The following is a 13,466-nucleotide window of genomic DNA, read 5'->3' on the forward strand; positions in this document are numbered from 1 at the left end:
GAAGTGTGGACAATCAGGACACGGCTTCTTACCTGCCACTTGACAGAAGGGTCCTTCATCAGAAGTTCAAACTTCTGCTGTACGGCCTTCTGGAAGTCGGTGGTCTCATATCTCTCTGTCCCAAACTGACCCCGCTGAGCGGCCTCAGACGGGCTGAGCTGAAGGAACATCACCAGGTCTGGTTTGGGCAGCCCCATGTCAGGATTCATACACCAGTCCAGACTGAAACCCTGCTCGGGCAGACAAACATCAACTTGCTCGTTATGGCATAGGACCTACTGGCTTATGTCAGAGTGAATGGACTGTCTTTCCATCAGCCCTATGCAGTGGTGTAGTGGTGCCTGGTGAATAGACTGCTGTCTTTCCATCAGCCCTATGCAGTGGTGTAGTGGTGCCTGGTGAATAGACTGCTGTCTTTCCATCGGCCCTATGTAGTGGTGCCTGGTGAAGAGACTGCTGTCTTTCCATCGGCCCTATGTAGTGGTGCCTGGTGAATAGACTGCTGTCTTTCCATCGGCCCTATGCAGTGGTGCCTGGTGAATAGACTGCTGTCTTTCCATCAGCCCTATGCAGTGGTGCCTGGTGAATAGACTGCTGTCTTTCCATCGGCCCTATGCAGTGGTGTAGTGGTGCTGGTGAATAGACTGCCATCTTTCCATCAGCCCTATGCAGTGGTGTAATGGTGCCTGGTGAATAGACTGCTGTCTTTCCATCAGCCCTATGTAGTGGTGCCTGGTGAAGAGACTGCTGTCTTTCCATTGGCCCTATGCAGTGGTGCCTGGTTTAGAGACTGCTGTCTTTCCATCAGCCCTATGCAGTGGTGCCTGGTGAAGAGACTGCCATCTTTCCATCGGCCCTATGCAGTGGTGTAGTGGTGCTGGTGAATAGACTGCTGTCTTTCCATCGGCCCTATGCAGTGGTGTAGTGGTGCCTGGTGAATAGACTGCTGTCTTTCCATCAGCCCTATGCAGTGGTGTAGTGGTGCTGGTGAATAGACTGCTGTCTTTCCATCGGCCCTATGCAGTGGTGTCTGGTGAATAGACTGCTGTCTTTCCATCGGCCCTATGCAGTGGTGTAGTGGTGCCTGGTGAATAGACTGCTGTCTTTCCATCGGCCCTATGCAGTGGTGTAGTGGTGCTGGTGAATAGACTGCTGTCTTTCCATCGGCCCTATGCAGTGGTGCCTGGTGAATAGACTGCTGTCTTTCCATCAGCCCTATGTAGTGGTGCCTGGTGAATAGACTGCTGTCTTTCCATCAGCCCTATGCAGTGGTGCCTGGTGAATAGACTGCTGTCTTTCCATCAGCCCTATGCAGTGGTGCCTGGTGAAGAGACTGCTGTCTTTCCATCAGCCCTATGCAGTGGTGCCTGGTGAATAGACTGCTGTCTTTCCATCAGCCCTATGTAGTGGTGCTGGTGAATAGACTGCTGTCTTTCCATCGGCCCTATGCAGTGGTGTCTGGTGAATAGACTGCTGTCTTTCCATCGGCCCTATGCAGTGGTGTAGTGGTGCCTGGTGAATAGACTGCTGTCTTTCCATCAGCCCTATGCAGTGGTGTAGTGGTGCTGGTGAATAGACTGCTGTCTTTCCATCGGCCCTATGCAGTGGTGTAGTGGTGCCTGGTGAAGGTAAGGCCCCGTGTGAAAAGTCCTATGTTTTCCTATAGATTTTTCTGATTTTCAACAACAACAAAAAGACATGTGTTGTTCTAAGTCCACACCAATGCTTCAACTGTCAGGAGACCATTTTTCAGGTCTGGGATAAATAAACATTTTATATATTTTTGGAGAGTGTAGTTGCCCTTTTAATTCAATTGAGCAAAACAAAATGTCCTCCCCATTGACACAGCTCAGCATTAAATCGTTCTGTCAGGTAAGCAAACATTACAGTCAACATTTAAATTGGGAGGGTTTGTTTGTTAAAGTCTTTATTCATCCAAACAGTGAATGACTGGATTGAGCATCGCAAATAGCCAACTAACCAAGACTAAGAAACAAACTTTTTCAATACCTGGTTTGCATACAGATAGCTGATGTTCTGAAAGAGCGGCAAAATCTGGACTCCTACAAATCAGCTGGGCTAGACAATCTGGACCCTCTCTTCTAAAATTATCCGCCGCAACCCCTATTACTAGCCTGTTCAATCTCTCTTTTGTATAGTCTGAGATCCACAAAGATTGGAAGGCTGCCGCGGTCATCCCCCTCTTCATGGGGGGAGACACTCTAGACCCAAACTGTTTCAGACCTATATCTATCCTGCCCTGCCTTTCTAAGGTCTTTGAAAGCCAAGTTAACAAACAGATCACCGACCATTTCGAATCCCACCGTACCTTCTCCGCTATGCAATCTGGTTTTCAAGTTGGTCATGGGTGCACCTCAGCCACGCTCAAGGTCCTAAACGATATCATAACCGCCATCGATAAAAGACAGTATTGTGCAGCCGTCTTCATCGACCTGGCCAAGGCTTTCAACTCTGTCAATCACCACATTCTTTTCGGCAGACAACAGCCTTGGTGTCTCAAATGACTGCCTCACCTGGTTCACTAACTACTTCTCAGATAGAGTTCAGTGTGTCAAATCGGAGGGCCTGTTGTCCGGACCTCTGGCAGTCTCTATGGGGGTGCCACGGGGTTCAATTCTCAGGCCGACTCTCTTCTCTGTATACATCAATGATGTTACTCTTGCTGCTGGTGATTCTCTGATCCACCTCTACGCAGACGACACCATTCTGTATACTTCTGGCCCTTCTTTGGACACTGTGTTAACTAAACTCCAGACGAGCTTCAATGCCATTCCGTGGCTTCCAACTGCTCTTAAATGCAAGTAAGACTAAATGCATGCTCTTCAATCGATCTCTGCCCGCACCCGCCCGCCTGTCTAGCATCACTACTCTGGACGGTTCTGACTTAGAATATGTGGACAACTACAAATACCTTGGTGTCTGGTTAGACTGTAAACTCTCCTTCCAGACTCACATTAAGCATCTCCAATCTAAAATTGGCTTCCTATTTTGCAACAAAGCATCCTTCACTCATGCTGCCAAACATACCCTCGTAAAACTGACTATCCTACCGATCCTTGACTTCGGCGATGTCATCTATAAAATACCCTCCAACACCCTACTCAGCAAACTGGATGCAGTCTATCACAGTGCCATCCGTTTTGTCACCAAAGCCCCATATACTACCCACCATTGCGACCTGTGTGCTCTCGTTGGCTGGCCCTCGCTTCATATTCGTCGCCAAACCCACTGGCTCCAGGTCATCTATAAGTTGATGCTAGGTTAAGCCCCGCCTTTTCTCAGCTCACTGGTCACCATAGCAAGACCCACCCGTAGCACGCGCTCCAGCGGGTATATTTCACTGGTCACCCCCAAAGCCAATTTCCTACTTGGCCTTTCCTTTCAGTTCTCTGGAACGAATTGCAAAAATCAATGAAGCTGGAGACTCATATCTCCCTCACTAACTTTAAGCATCAGCTGTCAGAGCAGTCCACAGATCATTGCACCTGCACATAGCCCATCTGTAAATAGCCCATCCAACTACCTCATCCCCATATTGTTATTTTTGCTCCTTTGCACCCCAGTATCTCTACTTGCACATTCATCTTCTGCACATCTATCACTCCAGTGTTTAATTGCTAAATTTCGCCACTACGGCCTATTTATTGCCTTACCTCCCTAATCTTACTTCATTAGCACACACTGTATATACACTTTTTATATTGTGTTATTGACTGTACGTTTGTTTATTCCATGTGTAACTCTGTTGTTTTTTTTGTCGCGCTGCTTTGCTTTATCTTGGCCAGGTCGCAGTTGTAAATGAGAACTTGTTCTCAACTGGCCTACCTGGTTAAATAAAGATGAAATAAAATGTAAAAAAATTAGGATATGTAAACATTATTAAAGTGGATTTATTTAAAGTGACTAGTGATACCTTTTAAGTCCATTTATTTAGTGGCCAGAGATTTGAGCCTGTATTTCGGCAGCAGCCTTTCTATGTTAGTGATGGCTGTTTAACTTCTCTAGGATATGAGGGATACTAACGTCCCACTTGGCCAAAAGCCAGTAAAAATGCAGAGCGCCAAATTCAAATAAATTACTATAAAAATCAACTTTCATGAAATCACACGAGATACCAAATTAAAGCTGCACTGGTTGTGAATCCAGCCAACATGTCAGAATTCAAATAGGCTTTTCTGCGAAAGCAAACGATGCTATTATCTGAGGATAGCACCATAGTAAACAGAGAGAGAAGCATATTTCAACCCTGCAGGCGTGACACAAAACGCAGAAATAAAAATATAATTCGACGAGCTTCTGTTGTTGGCACTCCAATATGTCCCATAAACATCACAAATGGTCCTTTTGTTTGATTAATTCCGTCGATATATATCCAAAATGTCAATTTATTTGGCGCGTTTGATCCAGAAAAACACTGGTTCCAACTCGTGAAACATGACTACAAAATATCTCAAAAGTTATCTGTAAACTTTGCCAAAACATTTCAAACTACTTTTGTAATACAACTTTAGGTATTTTTTAACGTAAATAATCGATAAAATTGAAGACTGGATGATCTGTGTTCAATACAGGATTAAAACAATCTGTAGCATGCTTTCTGGTCATGCGCCTCTATCTAACAGGACACTTCAAGTGACCCTGATTCAAAATGGCCGTACTTCTTCATTACACAAAGGAAAAACCCTCAACTAATTTCTGAAGACTATTGACATCCAGTGGAAGCGGTAGGAACTGCAAGAAGTTCAATTAGAAATCTGTATTCCCATTGAAAAGAGTGACCTAAAAAAAAAAAGAAATCTGAATGGTTTGTCCTCGGGGTTTCGCCTGCTAAATAAGTTATGTTATACTCACAGACATAATTCAAACAGTTTTAGAAACGTCAGAGTGTTTTCTATCCAAATCTACTAACAATATGCATATTTTATCTTCTGGGGATGAGTAGCTGGCAGTTGAATTTGGGTATGCTTTTCATCCAAACGTGAAAATGCTGCCCCTTATCCTAGAGAAGTTAAGGCTAGGGGGCAGTATTCGGAAGTTTGAATGACTGAGGTGCCCAAAGTAAACTGCCTGTTACTCAGGCCCATAAGCATATGCATGGTAGTATTAGAAAACTCTGAAGTTTCTAAAACTGTTAAAATAATGTCTATGAGTATAACAGAACTGATTTGGCAGGCAAACCCCCGAGGACAATCCATCCAAGGAATTTTTTGTTGCTGAGGTCATTGAATTTTCCAATGATTTTCTATGGGAAACCTGATTTATTAGGACCCAGATTGCAGTTCCTATGGCTTCCACTAGATGTCAACAGCCTTTAGAAACTGTTCAATGTTTTCTTTTTTTTTTTATGAAGAAGTATTCATATTCTTTGTCGGTGGACTCTAGTCTTTTGGTGCGCGTGAATGACTGCGCCCTCCGTGTTGTTTTTCTCCGGTATTGGAAACAGTTTATTCCGGTCTTAAATTTTATCGATTATTTACATTTTAGGGTACCTGAGGTTGGATTAGAAACGTTGTTTGAACCAAGTTTACAGGTAACTTATTAGATCCTCTGTAGGCATGTTGGGCGAGTTGGAACCGGTGTATTTCTGAATCAAATGCGCCAAATAAACTGACATTTTTGGGATATAAAGGACTTTATTGAACAAAACGACCATTCATTGTGTAACAGACCTTTGGGATTGCAAAAAGATGAAGATCTTCAAAGGTAAGCGATTTATTTTATTGCAATTTCTGACTTTCGTTATGCATCTGTTTGGTTGGAAAATGTTTTTCATGCTTTTGTATGCGGGGCGCTGTCCTCAGATAATCGTATGGTATGCTTTCGCCGTAAAGCCTTTTTGAAATCTGACAAAGCGGCTGGATTAACAAGAAGTTTATCTTTTAAATGATGTAAGACACTTGTATCGTCATGAATGTTTAATATTACGAAGTTAGTGTTTTTGAATGTCGCACTCTGCAATTTACCAGATGTTGTCAAATGGATCCCGTTAACGGGATTCTAGCCGTAGGGGATCCCTAAGAGGTAACACGTTTAAATGTTTTACTCACGTTGGCCACGGTGAAGGAGAGCCCACAGGTTTTGGTAGCGGGCCATGTCCATGGCACTGTATTGTCCTCAAAGCGAGCAAATAAGTTGTTTCATTTGTCTGGGAGCAAGACGGTGTCCGCGACGGGGCTGGTTTTCTTTTTGTAATCCGTGATTGACTGTAGACCCTGCCACATACAGTTGAAGTTGGAAGTTTACATACACTTAGGTTGTCCTCTGGTCTGATGAAACAAAAATAGAACTGTTTGGCCATAATGACCACCGTTATGTTTGGAGGAAAAAGGGGGAGGCTTGCAAGCCAAAGAACACCATCCCAACCGTGAAGCGCGGGGGTGGCAGCATCATGTTGTGGGGGTGCTTTGCTGCAGGAGGGACTGGTGCACTTCACAAAATAGATGGCATCATGAGGGTCAAGGTATTGGAGTGGCCATCACAAAGCCCTGACCTCAATCCTATAGAAAATTTGTGGGCAGAACTGAAAAAGCGTGTGCGAGCAAGGAGGCCTACAAACCTGACTGTTACACCAGCTCTGTCAGGAGGAATGGGCCAAAATTCACCCAACTTATTGTGGGAAGCTTGTGGAAGGCTACCCGACACGTTTGACCCAAGTTAAACAATTTAAAGGCAATGCTACCAAATACTAATTGAGTGTGTAATCTTCTGACGCACTGGGAATGTGACGAAATAAATAAAAGCTGAAATAAATCTCTACTATTATTCTGACATTTCACATTCTTAAAATAAAGTGGTGATCCTAACTGACCTAAGACAGGGATTTTTTACTAGGATTAAATGTCAGGAATTGTGAAAAACTTCCGACTTCAACTGTACGTCTCGTGTCTGAGTTGTTGAATTGCGACTCTACTTCGTCAATATACTGACGCTTAGCTTGTTTGATTGCTTTGCGGAGGGAATAGCTACAGTGTTTGTATTCGGTCATGTTTCCGGTCGCCTTGCCATGATTTAAAAGCAGTGGTTCGAGCTTTAATTTTTGCGCAAATGCTGCCATCAATCCACGGTTTCTGGTTGGGGAAGGTTTTAATAGTCACCATGGGTACATCACCACCGATGCACTTGCTAATAAACTTGCTCACCGAATCAGCGTATACATCAATGTTGTTGTCCGAGGCTATCCGGAACATATCCCAGTCCACGTGATCGAAGCAATCTTGAAGCCTGGAATCCGATTGGTCGGACCAGCGTTGAACAGACCTGAGCACAGGCGTTTCCTATTTTAGTTTCTGTCTATAGGCTGGGAGCAACAAAATGTGGTCGTGATCAGATTTGCTGAATGGAGGGCTGGGGAGGGCTTTGTATGCGTCGCGGAAGTTAGAGTAGCAATGATCAAGAAAGCTGCCAGCTCGAGTCACTCATTCGATATGCTGATAAAATTAAGGAAGCCTTGTTTTCAGATTAGCTTGTTAAAATCCCCAGCTACAATAAATGCAGCCTCAGGATATGTGGTTTGCAGTTTACATAGAGACCAGTGAAGTTCTTTCAGGGCCGTCCAGGTGTGCTTGGCCCCCCCAAGCACACCTGGACGGGGAATACACTGGGGGGGAATACACAGCTGTGATTATAATCGAAGAGATTTCTCTTGGTAGATAATGCGGTCGGTATTTGATTGTAAGGAATTCTAGGTCAGGTGTACAAAAGGACTTGAGTTCCTGTATGTTGTTATGATCACACCACGACTCGTTAATCATAAGGCATACACCCCCGCCCTTCTTCTGACCAGAGAGATGTTTGTTTCTGTCGGCACGATGCGTGAAGAAACCGGGTGGCTGTACCGACTCTGATAAAATATCCCGAGTGGGCCATGTTTCCGTGAAACAGAGAATGTTAATCTCTTCTCTCGCTCTCTGGAAGGCAACCCTTGCTCGAATTGCGCCTACCTTGTTGTCAAGAGACTGTACATTGGCGTGTAGTAGCGGTGAGCGATGTGCCCATCTACGGAGCCTGACCAGAAGACCGCTCTGTCTGCGGCGCCGTTGTTTTGGGTCGCCGGCTGGGATCATATCCATTGTCCTGAGTGGTGGTCCGAACAGAGGATCCGCTTCGGAAAAGTCGTATTCCTGGTCGTAATGTTGGTAAGTTGACTTTGCTCTTATATCCAATAGTTCTTCCCGGCTGTATGTAATAAGACTTCCTGGGGTAACAATGTAAGAAGTAATAGATTACTTTATTTTTTATACTGCATAGTTTCCTTAGAACGTGAGGTGATGGGGGTCACCCTGGGGTCATGATAGGAGCTGCACCAAATGATTGATGTATTATAATAATTTATTATGCTTATGTTGTATTAATAGAAGGGGAAGGGCTATAAGACCCTCCCCTACTACATTTATAGGGTCCTGGACCACAGATTAGCAATATATGCATTATAAGGTTTAATACTGTTCCACAGTTCTATTCTAGTCTATGCCTCTTATAAGAAACGCTGTGAGCAGATGTGTGAGAAAGCGCCTCAAGGCTAAAAGAGCGACACAGACCCCTGCAGGGGAGTAAATAGATAAGAGACAAGTCAGACATACCACTGTAAGCCACACGTGAATGGAAAATTACTGCTGAGCCCTTAGAAAACACTGGAACTATTGTTTTCTGCAGCAAGTTTGTATAACTGTATATGCATGGGCTTGGTCTCATGAGTAGAAGGTGTTGATGTAGGCAGTTACATCACTAGGGGTTCGACTGCAAGCATATTAAAGCAACTTTGACCTTTTTATTTCGCAGAACTTACTCTGAAACATACGTGCTGTGTTTCCGTTGTCAACTTCTGTTTGCAATTGCATTAAAGGTTTGATTGATTTACTGATTTCACCAATAAGCCAATGATTGACAAGGAACCGAGCATCTCTGTCGGCGCCATCTTGCTAATCTTATCGATAGCAACAGCTCATGGTACTCCTGGAATTTTTGACTCAATGGAGGAACATAGTCAGAGAAATGCTGATGAATGTCTTGCTCGAGCTGTGTATGCAACTGGTTCACCTCTGATGCTCACAGGCAATGTGTATTGGAAGAGATTTCTGAATGTTCTTCGCCCAGCATACACCCCTCCAACCAGACATGCTTTATCTACTCATTTGCTGGTCAAGTGAAGGTCAAGCAAATCATAGAGAAAGCAAACTGTATTGCAATCATCTCTGATGGGTGGTCGAATGTTCGGGGGCAAGGAATAATTAACTACATCTCTACCCCTCAACCAGTATTCTACAAGAGCACAGAAACAAGGGACAACGGTCTCTACATTGCAGATTGCAGATGAGCTGAAGGCAGTCAATGACCTTTGACCACAGAAGGTATTTGCACTGGTGACAGACAGTGCTGCGAACATGAAGGCTGCTTGGTCTAAAGTGGAGGAGTCCTACCCATTGGCTGTGCTGCTCATGCATTGAATAAGCTCCTCACGGACATCTTGGCACTGAAAACAATGGGATTGTGGGATTTCAATGGGATTTCCTTGGCTCTCTACAAGAGAGCCAAGGAAATGATTAGGTATGTGAAGGGTCATCAAGTTATAGCAGCAATCTACCTCACCAAGCAAAGTGAGAATAATAAGAGCACCACATTGAAGCTGCCCAGCAACACCCTTTGGGAGGGGAAGGAGTCTCTCCAAGAATTGGCCATATCACAGTCTGCTGATATGGACAGCCCCATCAAGAGGATCCTCCTGGATGATGTATTTTGGGAGAGCCTGAAAATCCTGAAACCTATAGCAGTAGCCATTGCACAGATTGAGGGAGACAATGCCATCCTGTCTGATGTTCAGACTCTGCTTGCGGATGTAAGAGAAGATATCCGTACTGCCCTGCCCACTTCACTGTTGCTCCAAGCAGAGGAAACACATCAAAAGGAGTGACTTATGCCTGAAGCCCATACACGCCGCAGCGTACATGTTGGACCCCAAGTATGCTGGCAAGAGCATCCTGTCTGATGCAGAGATCAACAAGGCCTATGGTGTCATCACTACTGTGTCTCGCCACCTTGGCCTGGATGAGGGCAAGGTTCTTGGCAGTCTGGCGAAGTACACTTCCAAGCAAGGGATTTGGGATGGAGATGCAATTTGGCAGTCGTGCCAACATGTCTCATCAGCCACCTGGTGGAAGGGACTTTGTGGATCTGAGGCTCTTTCCCCTGTTGCCTCCATCATCCTCCATATCCCACCAACATCAGCTGCCTCAGAGCGCAACTGGTCCTTGTTTGGGAACACACACACACACACACCAAAGCACGCAACAGGCTGTCCAATACAAGGGTTGAAAAATTGGTGGCCATCTGGGCAAATTTTAGGCTTTTTGAGCCTGACAACAAGCCATCCTCAACAAGGTTGGAAAGTGACAGTGAAGATGCCTGATGTTCAAAAGGTGGACATTGAGGAGGTCCAGGGAGAAGACATGGAAGCCCGAGAGGAAGACAACCAAAGCTTTAGTTTCTAGACTATCATTTTACAGATGTTGAAAACGTTTCTGGGAGATGCGATGGATCATTCAATATTCCTTTTCTTTTGTTGTTCAGTGAAATCATCCAATGTGAAGAGTCAACTCTTTTAATTCGTAACTAAATAGATTTTTAAAATTTCTATTGGAAGGATTTAATCATTTGCAATGATGTGTACTTATGATAAGGTAAAAGGTTTATGTTTCTGTCTCCATACGATATGGTAAATGTATCCATTGCATAAAACATCTACATTTAAATGGTATTAATATTAATTTGCATATATTTCCATTAATTCCCACGGAAAGTGGGAATGTGCAACCCTATTGGTTACTGTCCTTTCAGCTTCACGAGCTTGTCACACACTGCAGACCTAGGTTCAATAGGTTCTCCACTGCAGGCCTAGGTCCTATAGGTTCTCCACTGAAGGCCTAGGTCCTATAGGTTCTCCACTGCAGGCCTAGGTCCTATAGGTTCTCCACTGAAGGCCTAGGTCCTATAGGTTCTCCACTGCAGGCCTAGGTCCTATAGGTTCTCCACTGAAGGCCTAGGTCCTATAGGTTCTCCACTGAAGGCCTAGGTCCTATAGGTTCTCCACTGAAGGCCTAGGTCCAATAGGTTCTCCACTGAAGGCCTAGGTCCAATAGGTTCTCCACTGAAGGCCTAGGTCCTATAGGTTCACCACTGCACAAACATGTCTATAATAGATATAGCGACTGTTACAATTTCCCCCGTCTTCCCTTACTAATAGTGAGCATGTAACTTTCCAACAATTTCCCCCACTCTTCCCCACCAACGAGTCTAGCAAATTCAGCCAAAGTTTGAGGCTATTTTTCAATGAAAGTAAAAGGACAGTAAGGTTACGAGTAAAGTAGAAATCCCAGGTTTCAATAGGCGATAAGATAAGTTTCAAGAAAGGAGTGTATATATTTGGCGAAGCGCTTTTATGTGCTGACTGATTAGAAGCTGATAATGAGTTTTATTTACGCCGGTGGTCTTGGGAAGAAATGTTGAGTCCTCACTGTCCGAGACCAAGTCAAGACAGAGTAGAAATGTATTCCAAACTGAGACAAGACCGACACACAATGTGTGGTCTCGAGACCGGACTCGAGTACGACAACACTGCAGGAGGGGGTATTTCAGGCAGAGCAAAACACAGCCAAAGACAGTACATACAGAACAGGCTTGGCGCTGGTGAGAGCTGTGTGTATTGTTTTAATGAACTCACAGGCTTGGCGCTGGTGAGAGCTGTGTGTATTGTTTTAATGAACTCACAGGCTTGGCGCTGGTGAGAGCTGTGTGTATTGTTTTAATGAACTCACAGGCTTGGCACTGGTGAGAGCTGTGTGTATTGTTTTAATGAACTCACAGGCTTGGCGCTGGTGAGAGCTGTGTGTATTGTTTTAATGAACTCACAGGCTTGGCGCTGGTGAGAGCTGTGTGTATTGTTTTAATGAACTCACAGGCTTGGCGCTGGTGAGAGCTGTGTGTATTGTTTTAATGAACTCACAGGCTTGGCACTGGTGAGAGCTGTGTGTATTGTTTTAATGAACTCACAGGCTTGGCGCTGGTGAGAGCTGTGTGTATTGTTTTAATGAACTCACAGGCTTGGCGCTGGTGAGAGCTGTGTGTATTGTTTTAATGAACTCACAGGCTTGGCTCTGGTGAGAGCTGTGTGTATTGTTTTAATGAACTCACAGGCGTGGCGCTGGTGAGAGCTGTGTGTATTGTTTTAATGAACTCACAGGCGTGGCGCTGGTGAGAGCTGTGTGTATTGTTTTAATGAACTCACAGGCGTGGCGCTGGTGAGAGCTGTGTGTATTGTTTTAATGAACTCACAGGCTTGGCGCTGGTGAGAGCTGTGTGTATTGTTTTAATGAACTCACAGGCTTGGCGCTGGTGAGAGCTGTGTGTATTATTTTAATGAACTCACAGGCTTGGCGCTGGTGAGAGCTGTGTGTATTGTTTTAATGAACTCACAGGCTTGGCGCTGGTGAGAGCTGTGTGTATTGTTTTAATGAACTCACAGGCTTGGCGCTGGTGAGAGCTGTGTGTATTGTTTTAATGAACTCACAGGCTTGGCACTGGTGAGAGCTGTGTGTATTGTTTTAATGAACTCACAGGCTTGGCTCTGGTGAGAGCTGTGTGTATTGTTTTAATGAACTCACAGGCTTGGCGCTGGTGAGAGCTGTGTGTATTGTTTTAATGAACTCACAGGCTTGGCGCTGGTGAGAGCTGTGTGTATTGTTTTAATGAACTCACAGGCTTGGCGCTGGTGAGAGCTGTGTGTATTGTTTTAATGAACTCACAGGCTTGGCGCTGGTGAGAGCTGTGTGTATTGTTTTAATGAACTCACAGGCTTGGCGCTGGTGAGAGCTGTGTGTATTGTTTTAATGAACTCACAGGCTTGGCGCTGGTGAGAGCTGTGTGTATTGTTTTAATGAACTCACAGGCTTGGCGCTGGTGAGAGCTGTGTGTATTGTTTTAATGAACTCACAGGCTTGGCACTGGTGAGAGCTGTGTGTATTGTTTTAATGAACTCACAGGCTTGGCGCTGGTGAGAGCTGTGTGTATTGTTTTAATGAACTCACAGGCTTGGCGCTGGTGAGAGCTGTGTGTATTGTTTTAATGAACTCACAGGCTTGGCTCTGGTGAGAGCTGTGTGTATTGTTTTAATGAACTCACAGGCTTGGCGCTGGTGAGAGCTGTGTGTATTGTTTTAATGAACTCACAGGCTTGGCGCTGGTGAAGGCCACTCCAGAGAAGGCGTATCTATCCACCACCAGACTGATGCCCTGCTCCAACTTCTCCTTCATCAGAGGCCTGGAGGGAAAGGACCAAGACATAACAGTCACAACCACAGCTAATAACACATCATTTCCTACTCCTTATGACAGTAAGGCAGCTCAACCACATCTAATATCTCTAGCCACTTTTAATAATTAATGTAATAAATGTAT

General features: G+C 44.7%; 1 protein-coding gene across 1 annotated transcript in view; it reads right to left on the reverse strand.

Annotated features, from left to right (window-relative positions):
• The window catches only part of dtymk (deoxythymidylate kinase (thymidylate kinase)), a 31,028-nt gene that overhangs the window by 531 nt on the left and 17,031 nt on the right, over nucleotides 1-13,466 (reverse strand). The window contains exons 3-4 of the mRNA XM_071346543.1: nucleotides 13,239-13,329; nucleotides 33-230 (exon numbers count right to left, since the gene is read on the reverse strand). Of these exons, the coding sequence (XP_071202644.1) occupies nucleotides 33-230; nucleotides 13,239-13,329 (289 nt within the window). The remainder of the gene's footprint in view (nucleotides 1-32; nucleotides 231-13,238; nucleotides 13,330-13,466) is intronic.

This window comes from Salvelinus alpinus, chromosome 16 (genome assembly GCF_045679555.1).
Source record: "Salvelinus alpinus chromosome 16, SLU_Salpinus.1, whole genome shotgun sequence".
NCBI classification, from domain to species: Eukaryota; Metazoa; Chordata; class Actinopteri; order Salmoniformes; family Salmonidae; genus Salvelinus; species Salvelinus alpinus.